General features: G+C 34.2%; 1 protein-coding gene across 1 annotated transcript; it reads right to left on the bottom strand.

Moving 5' to 3' along the window:
- Positions 1-134: 134 nt before the first annotated feature.
- LOC100375995 (uncharacterized) lies at positions 135-12166 on the bottom strand. The gene is made up of 4 exons (XM_002741663.4): positions 12026-12166; positions 3991-6049; positions 1427-1518; positions 135-671 (listed from the first exon to the last, which is right to left on the bottom strand). The coding sequence occupies exons 2-4, from the start codon at positions 6010-6012 to the stop codon at positions 407-409; spliced, it is 2379 nt and encodes a 792-aa protein (XP_002741709.1). The 5' UTR covers positions 6013-6049; positions 12026-12166; the 3' UTR covers positions 135-406.
- Between the last annotated feature and the right edge of the window lie 11112 nt (positions 12167-23278).

Here is a 23278-nt window from a genome sequence, read left to right as displayed (position 1 = left end):
GGAAATTGGATAAAAACTATATTTGTAATCGCAAGAGAAAGTTTTACATGAGGATTGGCATTTTTCACCTTTTATATCATTTCTCTTATGATGATAAAGTAAAAAATTAAACAAGACAAAAAAGTGTCAGCCATGTTGTGAGATTCAAACTTTAAAATGATAAAAACAAACAAAGCAACACTCTATTTTATTTTGAACAGATGTTCTGAAGTGGATTGTCATAGAATAGCTGCACTCTCAATCTTGCCGATTAATCTTTGTAACTGGCAACCGTAGTTCATTGTTGTGTTTCACAAATCTGGCATTGGTAGTCCAATTCTTTGTTGGTTGTCAAATATGTCAACTTCAGCCTAATAAATAGTATATAAATATAAGAGGAGTGCAATTCCTTGATTTTGATTTCTTCTTAATAAAAAATGCGTGAAATAACTGGTAATGGTGATCCAATTGGTGGAGCTTGACTTTCAATTTTCCCTACCAGTCTTTTATAGAGGCATTCTCTGTTATACCGAGACGTCGTTGGCCATTCATAGTACAGCGTACCGTGCAGATAGGCAGGCAGAACTGCATTCCTGATGGTGGATCTATTGTATCCCGGTACAATTAACGGAACAATGTTTGATAGATTACTACAGTAGTGAAAATGGCTCGTCAGTTGCTTGTGAATCATTCTGAAATGCAAATATGCATCATTGATGTAATTTAAATAACTATTTTTTAATTAACAATTATTTTTAGAAGAAGTTTTTTCAAGAAGATAATTAATCTTCAAAATAATTGACTTTACAAAAATGTTATTAATCAACAGTGTTTGATTTTGACACATTTCATCAACTTTTTCATGTTTTGTTGCCCCCAAAAAACTGTCTAAAAGAACCACAAATGGACATTTCCAGCCATGTAAAATCATTATTTCATAGAAAATGAATAGTAATCATCAGAATTCTTTCCACCATAATTAAATACATAGCATTTTCACTATAGTAAATCAAATAATTTAGCTTACTTCAATCATTCACAGCTACCCACACAGATGGTGAATAGACAGAAAACAGAATAAGCTCAAATAATGTCAGCAACGTTCATTTGTATCATGTACATCTTTACATTTACTGTAAACTACTTTAGTTTCACTTTGAATTTATTGTCTCTATTTTTACTGAAGGAAAAGTGAAAAGCAAATCCAGTAAAAATAACTTTTTCTCCAATATTTAACATTCAACTCAACAAAAATCAACAAAAGAGGCAAAATATCTTTTCAATGAAAGTACATTACACTATTGTGTAACTATTTAGTATCTGACTACTTAAATGCTGCCCTGCCCTAGCAAGGTCAGGGGTCAAACACTAGCTTATTAATATTAATAATGATTGATATCTGAAGATTCTTAACTCTTCTACTACACCTCCCCCCCGACTCACTCACCTAGTATTCAATCCGTGTTGATAGTCCTCCACGTCTTCTGGTTGCTCACATTCTGACCTATATTCCATACTGCAGCAAACTATTATACAGCCCTGAAGACAAATAATAACAATTAACTACAATTCATGAATATTTTATTTTATTTAAATTATTTTAATTAAATAAAAAAATACATATAACATGACACAGGCCCCAAGATCTTACTTACTTTCTAAAGCTAAAGATCACTCCACGTCCCTATCACTCTCTCCCGATTATCACTCTCCCAGTCCATAAAATTTGTGTATGATGTATTTGCAGTGCCCTCACATGGTAGATTGGAGCAGCAATCGATATCCATGCTGTTTTAAAAATGCCATGCGAAGAGATGGGTGCATAGCTGAATATGAACCCGAAAATAAAAATCCCCCAAAAATGCTTAGTTGAGCAAGGGCACCGAGACGGACAAACACAGTACAACAATGTAGATACCATATTGAATTTTGACCCCACATACCACACGCGAACTCAAAACACTTCAATAAGTGCTAAGGATGTATTTGCAGTGCACTTATACGACAGAATGGAACTTTTGAGGGAATTCAGGAAAACGTCAATTGCATTGTCAAAAACATAGTTGAACTATAGTGACCTTGCCCCTTGTTATATAACATTATTCCCTTTATCATAGTTTGTTTCAATATGAATATGCATTGTCATAATTAATTTTGAATACAAATACAAGTTTTGCCGTTCAAACAACAGTGGAAAAGCAGTTTACCGAATGTCCTTGATAGATGTAAATATCTTACAAAAACATTGGTGCCGAATTTGGTTAATTCATTTAATGGACCTAATTTCCAGCTTTATTCAAAGTAATTAAGATTTTTTATTATAAAAACAAATGCTGCATCTCAGAAAAAGGTGCTGCATTTAGAGGTGAATAAATTCATAAACCATGCAAGAAACCAGAACCAGAAAATCTTAGCTAGCATTTGCCCAAGTATTTTGTAAAGGTGTCTGTCAAAAATTAATGATCCACTGAGACAAATATGAACTGCCTTATTATATTCATTGTGTGACTACTGTATTATTTGAAAAGTAAAAAAAAACGCCCTCTATTATGTTGCAAGCTCTGCTTTGTAATGCAAATCAACTTAAATAATTAGTTGGTGTCCAGTGAGAGAAGTCAACAGTACTGTTGCCTGCTGAGAATCTACATCTTCACACATTGCAATTTTTGTTTTTTTAAAGTGCGTTTTCAAATTATTATTATAAAATCTCTATTATTCTGTTCTAATAGCTGAAACAAATTCCTGTGAATTTACATTTGTTGAATGAACTGTTTGTCAAATACAGAATACCTATTTTTTGAGTACAATTTTCTTTTTCAAAACGTGGATGCAACGTTTTGCTTATGTATTTTTTATGTATTGTTTTTGATTTGATAACTTTGGACTAAACAGATTTTCTATTAGCTTCAGATCTTGATAAAAGTTTGGCACCCAATTCATAGGAGTGCTTGTATTGATTATCTGACATCTTGTTTTCTGTAAAGATTTTATTGGTAGGTTTGCAAATGTGTATCAGACTGTGCAAAAAATCTCTCCATGAGTTGGTTTTGAAACCCAGTTTAGTATTCCCATTGGATTTGGGAGATACAGGGATATTATTACAAGATAAATGATTTGCTTCATTGAACACAGACAACAATGCATATTTCCACTGAGATCAGTGACCTTTGAATGTGTATCACTAGTGATCAGTCAAGTAGAAACAGTCAAAATATTTTATCAGATTTTCTCAATTTTTGCATGATATTTTCATACAGAACATCTGTTGTTCATACCCAGGGAAGACATTACACTGATGAACACGGTGATAAAGTTTGGAATAGAATTGGTAAAGTTATTGTGCACACAATAACATTATTAACGACAACGACGCCGCCGCCGGACAGAAATTTTTCACTTAATATACCTTTCCCTTCCATCTTTGATGTTACGGGCAAGGTAAAAATGCTTTTGAATATTGTTTTATTTTGTGAGGATTCAAAGATTCAAGATTTGCTTCCCAGAACATTTCATGTAATTCATGCTAATTCAGACCGTACAACAGTCCCAAGTCCAAAATATAACTTTATGAATAATCCCAGAATGCAAATTTAATCCAAAATGAAAATATTAAGAGGTTATGTACACATACAATATTTGTTGTATTTTTACCTAGTGTGAAACATATAGTAATCTTATAACATTAGTTTTCAGAAGAAGTTGAAAAAAACATTTTTTACCAAAAATGACAAAAATATTCGGCAAAAATAGAAAACTGAAGACACATGTATTAATTGTCTCGAAATAAACACATTTAACAGAGGATCACCCAATGTATCTACAAGTATCAAAGACAATCATCTATATGAACATCATAGATGACATAGCATGCAGTGAGAACAAACATACATTATGTAAGCTGTTTCCACCAAGATCAATAGAAAACAAGGCATTGTACCATATCTAGTGTATTTGTATACTATCTACTAAAAATAAAAATTATTGCCCAAAGATTCTAACCATAATACTTACTTTTTGGCAGTTGTTGATAAGCCAGCCTGGTATGTCTTCCAGCATTTTATTAAACTCTTCTGCTTCATAATCTCTTCTGGTCAGGTCATACACCACATCGAGACCCCAATCCCGTAACAGTGGTACCAACTCATTGACAACACTATCATACTGTGCCATAGCGTAAGTGATGAAGACTTGGTTCTTAACGCTTTTTCGCTTGGACTTTGGTGGCGTGTTACTTATCATTGACAAGGTATCTGATGAAATACTTTCTAAGTTATGGTTATCATCAATTTTAATTGGCTTTTTTGAATGTTTTTTATTAGTTTGTTTCCTCTTTTTATCTCTTTTCACATGATTTTGCTCTGATTTTCTTTCACTCTGTTTCAAGGATGCTGAATGTTTCTGTGTATGCTTTGACTTTGCTTTCTGCTTTCCAGGAAGAAGTCGTTGATACCAACGTTTTTTGCTGTCTTTCTGATTCTCACAGTTGATGTATACTGAATTACTTCTAGAGTCACTTGCTGAGTTGAAGGAATCATGATCACTGTTTGCATTTTCTGTGCAATCAGAGCAACTATATGTCTGTTCCTCAGGCAGGACTATTCTACTTTTGTACTTTGGTTTTTCTTGTTTTACAACAGGAATGTATTGTCCGAGAGTAATATCTGATTGGTGAGTAGACTTGGTATCACACTGTGGAGGAGTATACGTGAAAGTTCTCTTTCCATACTGTTCATGATTACAAGCTCCCTGACAGTCACAATCCAAAGATGGTTGATTACATTCTCGTGACCAATGTTCATCATGTGAATCAACATCGCTAAGTGTGTTTACAGATTGGTTACCGGCAACTTGTGAATGTGGACTTTCTGGGCGTGTAACTGTGTATGAATCTTCCTCTAGCAAACGGCATTCAGACAGTTCATCATGTGAATCAACATCGCTAAGTGTGTTTACAGATTGGTTACCGGCAACTTGTGAATGTGGACTTTCTGGGCGTGTAACTGTGTATGAATCTTCCTCTAGCAAACGGCATTCAGACAGTTCTTCTGCAGTTTTCAGTTTTGGCTCCAATAAAGGCAAGTTATACTCACATTTGATTTTGCATTCACCAACAATATGTATGGCTAGATTTGCCAAAACAGGGCTATGACAATCTCCAGGTAACTGTTGATGATTACTAACTCCATGAATGTTACAAGCATCCACAGCTGACTGATCATATTCACAAGAGTTATAGCTCTCATTGTGCAGATCAACATTCACGTAATCCTGATCAGTATCTCGAGACATTGGACTATCTGCTCTTGGGAGCAATGGCATATTGCTGCTTGTATATGAATCTGTTTGAAGTGAACACACCTCAAGTTTATTTGTTGACTCTCTAGAAGGTGTATTGTCATATTTCAATTCAACAATCTGTACAGCTGACCTTGGCAAAGCAGGTTCTTTACGATATTCAGATAATTGTCCATGATTACAAGCTCCTTGACAACCACAAGAAATGCCACGTTCATGTGACCCATACGTGGTACATTTGTCGTGCGGATCAACATTGCTATGGCTATTCACATAATCCGGATCAGCATCTCGAGACATTGGACTTTCTGGTCTTGGAAGAAATGGCATATTTGTGCCTGTATATAAATCTGTTTGAAGTGAAGAATCTGAAATGTTCTCAAGTTTAATTGTTGACTCTAGATGAGGGGTAGATAATTGTTCATGAGTACAAGCTTTTTGACAGCCACAATAAACCGTAGGGTCGTCATATTCACATGATCCATATATAGGATTATCATCATGTGGATCAACATTTCTTTGTGTGGGGAAGTAATGTGGAATTCCAACATTGTCGTTCATACGTGGACCTCGCCCTAACAAGACATCTTCATTTGGTTGGGGTTGATCCCATTCATAACTCTCAGTATCTCTGTCAACTCCACTGTCTGTATCTGATAGCGATTCCACATCACTCACTTCTACTGGGTCATTAAACCCTCCTCCTCCTTCCCCCTCCATAGATCCGGTATCAGACATATTCTTTCAACTTACTTTCTTTCAGTCTTCCGGAATGCTAGCAATGAACAGAGAAATGTACAATTTTAGACAAAAAAAACACGACTGGTAAGATGATCTGATCATAATGCTGCAATAACGATAAAATTGTAGGGTACATACTTATACTCGTATTTCACTGAATATAATTATGTAAGGTTTTCAAATTTCCAAGCTCATTGTGATCACATGATAAAATTAATGTCTAATTAAATTACTGTATTTTCTTCATTTTCGCTTGGAATTTATTTTCGCTATTTTCGCTGGAGGGATGATTCTGTAAAAATAAAATCCAGCGAATATACTTTTTAGTCCCCGTTCGGACGAAGTCCGAAAACGGGGACTTATGTTTTGCCCTGTGTGCGTGCGTGCGTGCATGCGTGCGTGCGTGATCACCTGTATCTCGAACATGCATGGACCGATTAAGTTCAAACTTCACTCATACATCACACATTATATGAGACATATGCACATGCATTTTTTTCATGATCCGATTAACGATAGCCAAATAGCGGCCATTTTAAGGCCGAAAATGCATCAAAATCACATATTTTCACCATTCCGGATCCGGATCTCAGTTTTTTTTTTTTTTTCAGTTATGCATGGACGAATTTCATTCAAATTTGGTACATACATTAAACATAATAGGACCTTGATGCACGTCATTTTTTTTTTTTTGGATCGGGTTTGAAATGGCCGACTGGCGGCCATTTTGTTTTAAAGAATTCAGTTCTGGATCCGTATCTGAGACATGCTTGGATTGATCGAGTTCAAACTTCACACACACAAGGTACATCATGTCACAAATAGGTATGTGCATTTGTTTCATGATTTCATTAACGATAGCCAAATGGCGGCCTCTTTAAGGTCGAAAATGCATTGAAATCGTACATTATGGCCATTTTAAGGTCGAAAATGCATCAAAATCACGTATTTTCACAATTCCGGAACCTGATCTCAGTCATGCATGGATGGATTTTGTTCAGATTTAGAACAATGTGTTGTACATATGCAGGTGCATTTCGGTCATGATCTGCTTTGAATGTATATGTCACTCAAATATGAACGGAACGGGGACGTGTCATTGACAATGACTTGTTTTCCTATATTTCACATTAAACTCATCAAAAATCAGTGAAAATAAAGTCCATACGAAACGCCCAAAGGGCTTTTTCAGCGAAAATAAAGTATTCCACAGGACTTTAAATTTCAACTCCATACACAATAGCAAGGAAGGTAGTAAGTGAACTTTAAAGCGAGGGAGTCGTCACCTGCGTGTGCGTCAGATCACCATAGTGTGTCATTGTTTACAAACAAGCGTCTACGCATGAGCCTTTGCATTTTTAGCATGTGTTGTTATCATCGATTTGGACTCAATTCCTGTGCATGCACAGGTGACTCCCCCCTCCCACTTTAAAATACATTTATTTAAATCAAATCAAATATAGCCCATAGGATAACGCTTTGTATGCATGTTTAAAGCACAATCACAAAACTACATGTATAGAAACTGTTCTCTAGTATTTATTAAAATAAAACCAGAGGATAGATTATTTTTCTTGCTATATATTCCCTAAAAAAAAAAATGCACAGCACTTGTATGGTATTGGTTTATGTAACAATCTACAGATTTACTCTTGAAATTCATCAATACCGCCATAGACTTACTGGGGACGTGTGAATGAAAGGAGCACCTCATTACCAACATCGTCAGTAAACTGAAAATCATTAGGGTGTTTGCAAATGTGTATCAGACTGTGCAACAACTCTCTCCATGAGTTATAATTGGCATTGAAACCCATTTTACAATTCCTCCTATTTCCTTTTGATAGTTCATAGGGTGCGTTTTGACGGTTGCCATTTTTTTCTCAATGGTTTCACAAAATAAACATCAGGATAATTAATGGCCATATATCAAAACCTCAAGTTTGTTTAACGTTTGACTGGACTGTGGACTGGACTGTGATAGCTTATTTCATGCTAAGCTGTCCATGTTTTGGATTGTGATAGACTAATTTACACTAAGCTTTCCAAACATAGCTTTACAAACTTGTATCTTGTGAATTATCCAAACTGTGACATCTGAGAATAGCTTATTTTGGCCAGATTAAATTTTAAATAGATTCTAATTTAAAATGCTTTTTAAGAGGCAGATAGGGAGTTTAATTTTACAGTTTAATTTGAGCCTCATAAACACAACCCAGACCTCCGTCTGGAATGATGGCGGACAATAATGAAACTACATGTAATTGTGACCACAATGTATTTCTTTGTTAAGCATTGACCTAAGACATGCCTACATGTATGTGTCCCACACATATTACACACTAGTACATGCTCTACTTGCATACTTAATTAACATGCGTACATGTATGTGTCCCACACATATTACACACTAGTACATGCTCTACTTGCATACTTAATTAACATGCGTACATGTATGTGTCCCACCCTTATTACACACTAGTACATGCTCTACTTGCATACTTAATTAACATGCGTACATGTATGTGTCCCACACATATTACACACTAGTACATGCTCTACTTGCATACTTAATTAACATGCGTACATGTGTGTCCCACACTTATTACACACTAGTACATGCTCTACTTGCATACTTAATTAACATGCATACATGTGTCCCACACTTATTACACACTAGTACATGCTCTACTTGCATACTTAATTAACATGCGTACATGTGTGTCCCACACTTATTACACACTAGTACATGCTCTACTTGCATACTTAATTAACATGCGTACATGTGTGTCCCACACTTATTACACACTAGTACATGCTCTACTTGCATACTTAATTAACATGCGTACATGTGTGTCCCACACTTATTACACACTAGTACATGCTCTACTTGCATACTTAATTAACATGCGTACATGTGTGTCCCACACTTATTACACACTAGTACATGCTCTACTTGCATACTTAATTAACATGCGTACATGTATGTGTCCCACACTTATTACACACTTATACATGCTCTACTTGCATACTTAATTAACATGTGTACCGGTACATGTGTATTGATATTAATATCAAACAAAATAACAATTTTAATAGCCTTAACACAACAAACCATTCATCTTAATAAATTCAAACTGAAATGAGAGGTTCTATTGGCCGATTGAATTAGCATTGTAATGCAAACTGTGATAGTTGATTGGCTGATTGCATTCAGCTGCTATTAAAATTTAAAAATATTCATAATCAAAGAGAGCTTAGAAAGAACTCCCATGTGCTGAGAGTATTGTAACACATTAAATATAATTCGGAATTACTTAGCTGAAAACTAATTATGCAAATCAGAAAATTAATATGAACAGATTTTAGTGTAAAACTAATGAGGACTGCGCAATGTAATAGAAAATCTATATACCAAGTTTAATTGAAATGTGATTAGAACCAAAAAATTATGAATTATTACGCTAATTAGAGAATTAATATGAACAGATTTTTACCCCAAACTAATTAGGTTTGCACATTTTCCTAGAGCATTTTTGTACTAAGTTTCATTGAAATGGAATAATTAGTACTTTAGATATCAGTGTGAAAGCTTAAAATTGGTTAATTATGCAAATTATGCAATTAATATGTACAGATTTTAACCCACAATTATCGAGGTCTGTCTATTGTCCTATAGCATTCATGTACAAACATTCATTAATATGTGATGATTAGTACCTGAGATATCAGTGTGAAAGTTAGAAGTTGGTTAATTATGCAAATTAGGTGATTAATATGCACAAATATTTACCAAAAACTAATTGGGTCTCTGCATAATTCTAGATTCATTGAAATATGATGATTAGTACTTTAGATATCAGTAGAAAAGCTGAAAATTAGTTATGCAAATTAGGTAATTAATATGCACAATTATTTAGCCTAAAACTAGTCAGGTTTCTGCATAGTCCTAAAGGATCTATGTACCAAGTTTCATTGAAATGCGATGATTAGTACTTGAGATACCCGTGGAAAAGCTGGAAATTAACTAATTATGCAAATTGGGTGATTAATATGCACAAATATTTATCCGAAACAATCAATCTCTGCATAGTCCTTGAGTATGTAAGTACCAAGTTTCATTGAAATGTAATGCTCACTACTTATATCAAAAGCTGAAAATTAATTAATTATGCAAATTAGGTAATTATATGTACTGATATTACCATAAAAACTATCAGGTCTGTGCAGTGGCATATGACATCTATGTACCAAGTTTTATTGAAATGTGATGATTAGTACTTGAGATATCAGTGGAAAAGCCGAAAATTAATTATGCAAATTAGGTAATTAATATGCACAATTATTTAGTCTAAAACTAATTAGGTCTCTGCATAGTCCTAAAGGATCTATGTACCAAGTTTCATTGAAATGTGATGATTAGTACTTGAGATATCAATGGAAAAACCAAAAATTGACTAATCATTATGCAAATTAGGTAATTAGTATCCACGGATTATTACCAAAAACTAATCAAAACCTAGCATTAGTTCAGAGCATCTAGGTACCAAGTTTCATCAAAATCCAATGAGTGGTTGTTTAGATATCAGTGGAACAGTCATGGAACCACTAAAAAATAGCTAATTATCATGCAAATTAGGTAATTAATATGTACAGATTTTTACCAAAAACTAATCAAATCTGCGCATATGTTCAGAGCATCTATGTATCAAGTTTCATCCAAATCCAATGAGTGGTTCTTTAGCTATCAGTGGAACAGTCATAGAACAGCTAAAAATTAGCTAATTATCATGCAAATTAGGTAATTAACAAGCATGGATTTTTACCAAAACCTAATCAAATCTGCGCATTGGCCCAGAGCATCTAAGTTTCATCAAAAACCGATGTATGGTTCTTGAGATAGCAGTGGAACAGTTGGACACACATACACACATACACACACACTAACTGCAAAGACTCCCATTATGTGCTTCGCACATGGGAGTCAAAAATGAAAGAAATGTGTTTGTTATACCAAGAGTATGTGAAACAATGTTGTTATGATCCTGTTTGTTTATTTGTCACCTCCACTTCGAACTAAGACTACTATAATAAATTATTGTGGAATACTTTATTTTCGCTTGGAATTAATTTTCGCCATTTTCGATGAAGGAATGATTCAGTGAAAATAAAATCCAGTGAATATACTTTTTTTCCTATCTTTTACATTCAACTCGCCAAAAATTAGTGAAAATAAATTCCATATAACACACAGAAAAAGTCATTTCAGCGAAAATTAATTCCAGTGAAAATAAAGTATTTTACAGTACATGTATATACATTTATGCAGTTACAATCAAGTTACTATATAGAGGTCAAAATTAAGGCTTGTCCACCTGTCCCAGACAGTCAGATTTTAGCTGACACAGGTGAATATTCAAATTGTGAATAAGATTATGAATTTTCACTAACTGACCAATGGGGTAGTCCAAAGTTTCTAATATCCAGAAAATTGCTTTTATTTTTGAGACTTAAATTAATTGTATTTTAAATAATATGTCTTAATTTATCTTGCTAAGAACAGCTACATTATCAATTGGGACAGGTACTTTTATGCACCAACATATCCAATGAACATGGCAACTTTAATTTTTAATTTCAACTCATGCTATAGCATGTAAAATATTTTATTATCGCTTGGAATTAATCTTGCTATTTTCGCTGAAGGAATGATTCAGCGAAAATAAAATCCAGCGAATATACCTGTTTCCCCATATTTTACATTCAAACCAGTGAAAACAAATTCCATACAAAAACACCCAAAAAGTCTTTTTAGCGAAAATTAATTCCACCTAAAATAAAAAAGTATTTTTACAGTATTAGTGTTTGGGAAGGAAATATAGCCACTGGTTGGTGTCTTGGAAGAGAGTACCAACCCTAGTAAATACTCTGAAAGCATGTTTGTAATCAAAAATAATACATTATGATTAGATAGTGTGGGATACTAAATAATAACTGGCAATGCACATACCTTGAAATCAGAACACAGTACAATTGACTGGATACATGCACTTAATATTCAACCAAGATAGAGCAAATCCATCATTACACAACATCTTGTACACAAGTAGGCTTGCCTGAGGTCTGGATATTAGTCATTTTTTCCCACACACCTGTATAAGCCCAGCTATAAAGTGTGCCACCATTTGAACTCTGTCAATATATAACATTTCCAATAAAGGTAGGGTGTGGTCACTTATTGTGAGGTCATATAAAGTTTAAATCCTTTATCGTTATTTTTACCATTAATATTAAATCAAATATTAGCATGGTATAATTTGAAGACAAAAAAAAATGAATTTACAGATTTTTGTCCCACTGTATGCATGAATATACATGTATTCAGACACTGTCGTCTTAATTATAGCCTCCATAGGCATATAAAGCAGTACAATTTCAGTAGCCAGATGAAATCCAACCAGCCCATCTATGAGTGCAGTGCACAATGCCAATTGTAAATTTCTAATATTCAATCGGCCAATATAAACCTTTACTAGTAGTTTCAGTTTGAATTCGGAATTTAAAACTATTTCTAAAATCTATTTTTGTGTATATTGACAAGGTCTTTCTCAAAAGTACAATCCCAATACCCCCAAAATGGAACTAAAATGACAGACTATTAACATATCACTTGTTGGCATATCTTTGATTTTGGTATGTTTTTGGAGGCATTTAGCAAGCAATATACTGTGTTAAACTTAAAACTGCTACAATCTGTTACCCAGGCAACAAGGTACATTTTAGTAACTTAGGAAACAATCAGTTGGATATATTTCCATTGTGATTATATTATATACAAAGCACCGCCTGTGTAAACCCCTGGGTAGGAAGAACCTTTACTTTGATTTACTTTGATTTATTTACTGTATTTTTATTACTTTCTGATTTTTTGTAGTTATTAGACCTTTTAAATTTGTAGTTATTTTTACTTGTATTACTTATATTATATTTTACACTATTTTAACCTTACTGCATCCACAGCAGACAGCAGTTGCGTAATAAACTATTATTATTATAAAGTTTCAGATGTAATTTAAAAAAAAATAGCATAAAAATTAGCCACAAATATGGCCTGAGATTCAGACTGCACCTCCAAATCCGATTCACACCCGGATTTTGCAAGAATCGACCTTTGACCTCCAGAAGTCTACAGCATTACGTGATTGTATTAATAATGGCACTACAAAATTTCTCACAAGAACACAAAAAGCCGCAAACGCAGTTGTTCTGCAGCAATACCACAACACCACACAGATCGTAATGTTGTACCACGCCATGACACTAACCTCTGCACAAACGATTGACATCCACCGATCTCCGTCTACTCGTGTCGCTGTACGTGTATTAGTGGGCTATTTTTGCGTTCGGTCCGGGGTTCGGTCGCCAAGAAGCCATTACTAAATAAACATGTTCCACTGCCCTAAAGACAATCGTCTTCGTCGATACATCGTATCATGATATTTTACCTGAATTAAATTGGTGATCTCCGAGTCAAGGTCTTCATTGATTTAAAAACAGCACACAGTAAACGATGCCTCTGTGTTCAACACGTGACATTTACCGTATTTACTAGTAATTGTAGTCTTCACGCTGATTATATCGGTCAAGCTCCGAACACCAAATCGGTGATGATGTAATAACAGCGGGCAATCCCCCATACTTTCTGGTTTCCACCGACTGATGGCGCTAATGACTGGCCTTCTATGATACTCGAGTTGAGTCGAAGCATATATACAATACAATTTGATACGTCGAAAAAAAAATGCCAACAAACAAGCTGCTCTCTGATTGGCCTGACTTTTAGGTGTTAGCCAATCACACATAATGTTGTAAGAAGCTTCGCATTGGCAAGTAAGACGATACAAACTGTCAAGTTATAATACCACAAGTACATTACACCATGGAGGTATAATACCTATATATATACCTCCATGATTACACCGAGTTGAAACAAACTATCCCCCTGCGAAGAATTCTTTTCTAGGAAGCTCACTACGTAAATGCCTATCGAATTTAGATACACAGCTAAGAAAAAGCTTATCTAAATAATCCTAAATGCAAAAACTTTAAAACAAATTGTATGCAGATTATAATATAATAAAAAAATAAAGTTTACTATATCTGATACAAATGTACAAAAAATCATAGACAATTTGTTGGTGCCTGACCAAAACATCCCGTGTTTTTGAATTATCACAAATAAAACGAAATAAAGAGGTCACTAATGTAACACCCTATTTCTTTGTGAATTGGCTAAGACAATAATTTGTGTATTTTCAATGTGCTATGAAATAGACATAGATTACCAACATTTCTTTCTTTGTAGCAATGCTACGTCGAAATATAATAGTTTATATGATGATTAAAGCGGGGGAGTCGTCACCTGCGCATGCGTCAGGTGGCCATAGCGTGTCATTGTTTACCTTTGCGTTTTTAGCGTGTGTTGTTATCGTCGCTTGACGACCCTCCAACTTTAAAGTGATTTGGAAATCATGCGCATGTGACGACCCGCCCGCTTTAATGTTGAAATGTCCATGTTTCAGAATATTTCCTTGGTATATCTCCACTTCGACATAATTGACCAACATCAGTGTGTAGCACTTTATTAAAGGTGCAAATGCATACACGTTCCAACTCAGAAAAATGCTAGGATACTGGGATGTCCAGGTGGATCAAAATAGCATCTTGAATTTTCAAGGTGAATGTTCCGGCGAAGCATCACCGTGCAGGCGGACGATGCAAAATAGCTGCTCACGATATGACGGATTACGATAACTATATTTGTACATTTTCGATGTATTACATTTTTCACTATGAATGTGGTAATACGTGTTTTATTGATCATTACAAACCGTCTATGTCATGTCAGAAGATTGTAGCATCAATCTCCCTACCTACGAGATGAAACTTGAATGAGACCTTGGCATGATGTCACCATACATTATAATGGTCTGAAATATATGGCTAGCGAGATTAAAACATATTTAAGTAATGAGGATATAGAAGTATGTCTCAAGCAATTCACTTTATTATATGCTGATGATACCACTGTACTGTCTGAATCAGAAACAGAATTGCAATCTGCCATAAATGCTGTTTAAACTTATTGACACGAATGGCATTTAACTGTAAATGCTAATAAAACGAAGGTTGTTATTTTCTCGCGTGGGAGAGTTAAAAAGTTTCCTGCGTTTAAGTTTGGCAATGAAACCATTGAATTAACATTTGATTATATTTATCTTGGTATAAGATTCAGTTATAATAACCAATTCAGGGAAGCAATATGTAAACAGACAAACCAGGCCAGACGTGCCATGTTTAGCTTACTGATGAAGGCAAATAAATTATGTCTACCCATCGACATACAACTAGAATTATTTAATTAGTTAGTCGTTCCGGTGTTATTGTATGGATGTGAAATATGGGGCCATGCAGAACTTTCTCAGATAGAATATTTGTATCTAAAGTTTTGTAAACGGCTTCTCAAAGTACACAAAAATACTGCAAATTGTATGGTATACGGTGAACTTGGGGTATGTACCCTTCGTAAGTTGGTGGAAATTAGAACGATACATTTTTGGAGTAGTATTATACAAAGTAAATCTTGCAAATTATCACATAGAATCTACAATTTATTAAAAATGTTACATGACAGAGATATATACAAATTAGCCTGGATGTTAAAAATTAAAGGTGTTCTGGATGCGGCTGGTATGTCAAATTATTGGCAGATTGGATCAAATGTAAAAAGAACGTGGCTTAAGCAAGCGATAAAACCTAGATTATATATGGAATGCCAATCTGCTAGAAAATGGGTTGTGTACCATTTATAGAATAATCAAAAAGTCATTATCTGTGTCAGATTACATTCTGATACTCGATCCAATACATCGTATTCAATTATGTAAATTTAGATGTGGGAACCACAATTTGCCCATTGTCACAGGTCGCTATCAAAATAAGGCCGTTCATGATAGAATTTGTACCTTATGCCAAGGTAACCACCTTGGTGATGAATTTCACTATATCTTTGAGTGCCTGGCCTTGAGTAAAGAACGGGAGACATTTTTGAAATCATATCATAGAATTAGACCTAACACTTTAAAAACGTATCAGCTATTTAACACATCTAACGAATCGGAGTTTTTAAATCTTTCTAGATTCTGTAAAGATGATAATGAAGCGGTTTTTAATTCAGCCAGGTCATTTCTGACCACCGATTCAGTGCCATGTATGTTTATTTATTTACTTACTTTTTGTAATTTTGGGCTGGTGCCTTATTATGCATTTCTTCTAATTTATAAATTTATTTCATGTGACGCTTCCATGTACATGCTTTTTTCGTTTGTATTATGTAATGTATACTATTTAGTTCTCTCATACCTCTATCGGAGGAAGCAAAGGAAATAAATTATTATTATTTTTATAGTACTATGCGCGTTGCAAACCTCAAGTAATGTACCTCTGGTAGTACTTATATATTGTTCGATGAGTACATGGTTCGTAATGTAAGGCCAGAAAAAAATACTTATGTTGCCCTCAAGTCGTAAAATTGAAAAATTGGGTCGGTCGGTCGGATTTTTTTAAAAACTTAATTTAAAATTTAATAGTTGATCCAGCTTTTGCTGTTATGCACAAAGCAAACGTGTTCGCTACCGCTGTACACATGTACGTACATACAATGACAAACCCGGAAGTGAGAATACTGACAGCGCTAAAACAACGTGCAAATTTCGTCTTTTTGTTTGTGATGTAAGCGGATGAGAGTTTTAATATAAAATGTCACGTTTTGTAAATTTTGGACATTTCATGTATTAAAAATTATATTTACTACAACAAACGTATTGTATTTGATTCAGAATAATGTTTTTATTTAATTAACTTGAAGAAAATACTTGGTGCGGCGATATTTCAAAGGGCCGCGTCACGCCGCGTTCTGTTCGACATGGGACTCATAGCGACGTATACAACGCGTGTAAAATACATTGTTTATTTACATGAAATTCGAACACGCGCTGCGCGACGATCAACGCGCTTTAATATTGTGCACCAACTATCCGTCGAATCGCAAATGTCAAAAAGGCCTGAAATGCAAAGACGTGTTTGCTCTTCAGATAGTGTTCGGAACATGTCAGAGAAATACAGATCAACCCGAGGTTCAAAGTCCCACTTATCCCCCCGGGGACCTTGGGGATCAAACAACGGTCCGGAATCGTTAATTTTTAGAGGAACGCTTTTTTTACTGCTTAAAATGGTGAGTTTTGTTTAAAAAAAAACAAACAAAAAAACGCGACCCAATATTTCATATTTTTCGGTCGGTCGCTGAGGGCAACAAAACAATTTTTTTTTTGGCCTGATGCTCGTATTACCATTATAGCCAAACCAAAACGAAGTTATCATCATATTAGTGTGTAGAGGGCGATGTTGTCAGTGACTCCATTTTGACGACACCGTGCGGTTTGCTTTAAGTGGGTAAATTTTCACTGTCTTTGTCATTAATGTTCGAGTATTCATCCCTCACTAACGTCCGATTTTCAATCGTAAGTATAATGTCAACATTTTTAATCGATAAAGTGGTTATATCGTATTTGAAGTTTTGAAAAATTTTCTGACGGATGAATAAGATATGATCTCCGTGACGTGACCTCGGCTTTGCATCAGTCACCGTGAAGTAGTGCACGCTTTTATCGGTTATTATGTTCATTTCAGAAATAATTATGATCGGTTTACACGCTCTTATACGGTATATAGCATTTCTGTAATGAGTATATAACCAGAGGCACATTACTCCGGGTTTGCAAGTAGCGTGACATGAAACCAAGATCCCGTTTCAATCTCACTCTCGCATAAGCGTTCCCAACTCAGAACAACGCGAATGCGCATGCCCAAGGTAACTAGGATACTGGAAGGTCCGGTTGGATCAAACCAGGTGGATGTTCACGATATGACGGATTAATACGAGAACTGTATTTTCTGTACATTTTCGATGTATTACATTTGTTCACTATGATAGTGGTAAGACATGTTTTATTACAAATCTGAGCATTGATATATGTCATGTCAGAAGTTTGTAGCATCAGTCTCGCTATCTACGAGACTTAAGACTTAAATGGGATCTTGACGTTATGTCATCATACAGAATTATACATGTTGCAAACCCCAATTAATGTACCTCTGATATAACTCATAACAAAGCAAACGCTACTTCACGTGTGACTGTGGCTTTTCAGTTTTTGTAGACGAGGGCAGAGGCCGATGATCTATTCACGTGGTTGGTGACTGAATTGAAGTCAATACATGGACGACTATGGGGCAAAACCAATATGCTCGGATGCAGTACCTTATCGTCGCTCAATATAATGCAAATTATAGAATCGACACAGTTTGATAATGTAATGCAAGCATATCTAATTACATTTATTCATCAACACCTCAAAAACCCCAACTCTCTAAATTGATGTGGTTACCCTAGAAACTATGAATGAATATTTGCCACAAAACAACCTTTTCTATCTCGTCACGCACCGTAATCATTTCAAGTGGATTGATTATGGTATTTCCATTACAAACATTTCAAACATAATCAACATCAGTGATAGTCTTAATGTTATTTGTTATGTCATATAAGCAGTACACTATATGTGTATTATTTTCCATATATTATTTTGTTAGTGTTTTCAATTGCTTATGTTCGTGTATGTGTTAATGTTTGTTCGTTATTGTATGTGTATTAATTGGATTAGGCCACTCAGTTCAGTAATTAACTATTTAATTAACTATTTAAACAAACGTATCCTTCAATGAAATCATTAATTTTTCTCACACAGGTTGTATGGTAAACAATTATTAAAGTAAAAACAAGTATTCTGAATATATTTTTGATGAATATATTTTAGTATTAGTACACTCTCACTTATACCAGACATTCATTAGTTTCAGACATTCTGTATATTTTAGAATTTTAGAAAAATGACAGTCAACATTTGCAGCATAAAATATGTGACAAATTGTTTAATAATACATGATAAATCTAATTGTAGTAACTTATAGTAAAATGGAACTCTTACTCACTCCACGCATTTCACCACACTTAAAACGTAGGTACTCTTAAACCCAAGTATGAAGTATTCTTAAAACAACATTGTTTTACAATTATAAACATGACCTTTAAACTATGCAATTAAAAAAATAGTGTGAAGATGATGTGTTTTTGTCCTGTTCCCGGCAATTCATTGATCAATTACAATTACAAACGTCACATATACAGGTTATGCACAATAAATTGCATATATTAATAGACACAATTTCACGAGTGTATTAAAGAGTGTTATTGGGGGTTAATTATGTCATTGACTTGACGACTTGTGGTATAAAATGTGGTATAAACAATACACAATGATTTGATACTAAATGTCCTGCATGGTTAACAGGCAGCCATATTGGTTTTAGTTTTAGGTCTGCTTTCATCAGAAATGACAGAAAGCAGCATTGTTTATATTGGGGAATGCTCGTTGTAATCTACCAACCTTCAACATAAATGACTTTTCTTGAAAAGCACTTGTCTAATAGCTTGGATTCTTGTTATGTGGGTAGTTCCTGTGGACCTCTGTTAGATTTGTTTCTTTATTGGCGCTATTTCCAATATTCAAAACAAAAAACGTAGGTGATTCTATTTAATCCAAAACAGTTCGTTTTTTAGCTCCGCTGTCGACTTTGTCGAGCGGAGCTTATCATATGAGTGATTGTCCGTCGTCGTCCGTGTCAATGTTTTACTTTTACAACTTCCTCTTGAAAACTACAAGTCTGAATGCTCTGATACTTGGTGTATATGTACCTAGGGTAGACCTCTCTTAGAGTTGTTCATTTCATGATGATATCTTCAATTCTCTAATTTTTGTGAATATTGTTGTCATTTTTGGTAAAAAGTGATATTTTCAACTTCTTGTTAAAAACCACAAGTCCAAATGCTTTGATGTTACATATATAGGTACTACATGTAGACCTCTCTCAGATTTGTTCATTTTGTAATGATATCTTTAATTTTCTAATTTTGGTGAATATTTTTGTAATTTTGGTAAAAAGTGATATTTTCGACTTCTCGTTGAAAACCGCAAGTCCAAATGCTTTGATGTTACATATATAGGTACTACATGTGGACCTCTCTCAGATTTGTTCATTTTGTGATGATATCTTTAATTCTCTAATTTTGGTGAATATTTTTGTAATTTTTGGTAAAAAATGATATTTTTCACTTCTTGTTGAAAACCGCAAGTCTGATTGTTTTGATACTATACATATTGTTCATTTTCTAATAATATCTTCTGTTCTTTAATTGAAATGTGCATTGCTAACAGCGGAGCTATCTCAGCCGAGAGGCTGCTTGTTCAAGCATATAACTTACATAGTTCATCCAACCAAAAGCCACAATCATTTTATTAAAACAGAGCCAGAGTATAGCTAACACACAGGAGTCAGTGTAGTGTACTGACCATATGCGAAATTTCTGAGGTAGCAAAGTTCAAACAACATAAACAAAATATCAATGTTTGATTGTCTTGTACAAATGTACAAAGGCAATCACTTCTACCAAGTCTTCATACTGCTTTAAAAAAAGTATTTGTATGTTTTTTCACAGTTGCGGTAGTACCAGGACAGTGAGCTCAGAATATAAACTGACGAAGTGTTTATCTGTGGTATACTGCCAAGTAGTAATATGCTGAATAGTAGGCTAAAGATGATGGTTTGTGAAAAAAGTAAGAAGAATGTTACTGAGTCAAGTATTTTCAAACAGAATATGCAGACACACACCAATGACAAGCCTTTTCGTTGTGAGAAATGTAAGAAAACCTTCACCTATTCATGTCATCTCAAACGACATATGCGAACACACAGCAATGAGAAGCCTTATCATTGTGAGCAATGTGAAAAGAGTTTTACCCAATCAATTCATCTAAAATATCATATACGAACACATACCAATGAGAAGCCGTATCACTGTGAGCAATGTGAAAAGAGTTATACCACATCAAGTGGTCTCAAATATCATATACGAACACATACCAATGAGAAGCCTTATCATTGTGAACATTGTGAAAAGAGTTTTATCACATCAAGTAATCTCAAATGTCATATACGAACACATACCAATGACAAGCCTTATCATTGTGAGCAATGTGAAAAGAGTTTTACCCAATCAAGTCATCTCAAATATCATATACGAACACATAATAATGAGAAGCCTTATCATTGTGAACAATGTGAAAAGAGTTATACCACATCAGGTAGTCTCAAATATCATATACGAACACATACCAATGAGAAGCCTTATCATTGTGAGCAATGTGAAAAGAGTTTTACCCAATCAAGTAATCTCAAATCTCATATACGAACACATAAGGAGAAGCCTTATCATTGTGAACAATGTGAAAAGAGTTTTACCCAATTAAGTTATTTCAAATATCATATAAGAATACATAACTTGGAAAAACCCAATCAAGAGGAACACTCAGATTTATTCACTTTGCATAGTAGCTTAAACGAGAGAAGCCATCAAAATAAACCTGAAAACTGTTCTTGCATAAATAATGGAAGTTTTACCATGATAGATAATTCAGCAGAGCAGTTTTACTGTCGTCAGTGTGAGTGTATATACAGTCAATTATCTCATGAAAGAAACTCATTAATTATTCATACAGAGAAGAAATATACATATAGGTCGAAATCCATAAATGGTGAAAATAAGTTCACTGTCACATTCAACAGACAAGATGAGAGTTCAAATGTGGAAGAACAGGAACGATTGTTCATTATGCATACTGGGTTCATTGTTGAGAAAAGAATTCACAAACACATAGAAGAATTCAGATTGTACATCCACGGGGTTGATAAGTGCTGAATAAGTTCATTGAAATAATACATTACATTTTGCATGCTGGGTTCAGACAAAGTAGAAGAATTAAGGCTATACTGCTACAGGGTTTAAGTTTTTTGATTAACAAATAGTGTGCGAAGAGAAATGTGAACAAATTACTAATAATTTCTGAAAATGGCTGTCTGTATTTCTTAATGCAATTAATTTAGAGAAATACTGATATATGTTGAGGTATAGTCGTTAGCATGTTTCTCTATCTTTCTAACTATATCTCTATTTGTATGTCAGTTTTTATGTCATTAAACAGGCAACTGGAATATATAATTAACATTTTTGGTATTACCGTAAAATCTGTATTAGAAGCCGCATCCCTAATAGAAGTCGCACCTATTCTTTTTAAACATTTGAGAACCAAAAATTCATTGTTTCTCATATGTGCAGATGCTCTAATAGAAGCCGGGCCTATCTGTTGCATTGTACTATTTTAATAGAAGCCGCAGCTTCTAATACAGATTTTACAGTACTTCAATTTTGTGATCAAATAGGCAATATATTGTTGAAAAAAAGCATCATCGATTTTTGCAACAATGAATAATTTGCACTAAGTTTAAACTAGAATGTTACTCTGGATTATTCAAATTAAAAAAAATAAACACGTCAATGTATATACAACTCCCAACAATTGTTCGTATTTTTCCCCAGGATATAGCTGTATACCTCCACATTGCTGAAATTCCAAGTTATCCGATTCATTTCTCAGAATAGTAGATGTGTATTTAAAATTAGTGGAAGCCTGCATGAATTATCAATATTGTAGACATTATAACCATCAAATAAACAAACATTTTAATAATATTATACAAAGTAAACGTTTCAAAATTGTGCAATTTTTGTGCAACAGCTAGTAGATTTGTCTGTTTTGCTGTAAATATATGTCCATGTGCTAAAACCAAGATCTCCCTATTAATTTTCTTTGAAACATTGGACTACTCCTTGGAAGACGTTTAGCAATCAGTGTTTGGTATGACAATGCATTCAGTAGAAGAAAACTTGTATATCTGAAGTAACTACTATATTAAATTGTACACATATTAATTCATTGTATAAAGTGTAGAATGCATCACACATTTTTGCTCGAATCTGATTTAAAACTGTCACAGCGAATATACAAACTGTCAAGTGTATCTGCAATGACATTTAGAATGGGAATGCAGTTAACAGTTGTAATATGAATATTGATGGCATAATTTCATAATATTCAGCCGTATTTACAACCATAATTTGTATTTTCACCTTCAACAAGCGTGTTATGTTGGTAAAAAAACAAGTGAAAAAATCAATCTACTACACTCT

This window comes from Saccoglossus kowalevskii, chromosome 1 (assembly GCF_978046115.1).
Source record: "Saccoglossus kowalevskii chromosome 1, keSacKowa6.1, whole genome shotgun sequence".
NCBI lineage: Eukaryota > Metazoa > Hemichordata > Enteropneusta > Harrimaniidae > Saccoglossus > Saccoglossus kowalevskii.
This window is presented reverse-complemented; position numbering and strand designations above follow the sequence as displayed.

Bases quoted from the DNA above. Each gene is read 5' to 3' on its own strand.
- LOC100375995 (XM_002741663.4), bottom strand. From the start codon at position 6,012: ATGTCTGATACCGGATCTATGGAGGGGGAAGGAGGAGGAGGGTTTAAT. The intron at 1,519-3,990 runs GTAAGTATTATG...ATTTGTCTTCAG, and splicing joins TTATCAACAACTGCCAAAAA to GGCTGTATAATAGTTTGCTG. The intron at 672-1,426 runs GTGAGTGAGTCG...TTTGCATTTCAG, and splicing joins CAACACGGATTGAATACTAG to AATGATTCACAAGCAACTGA.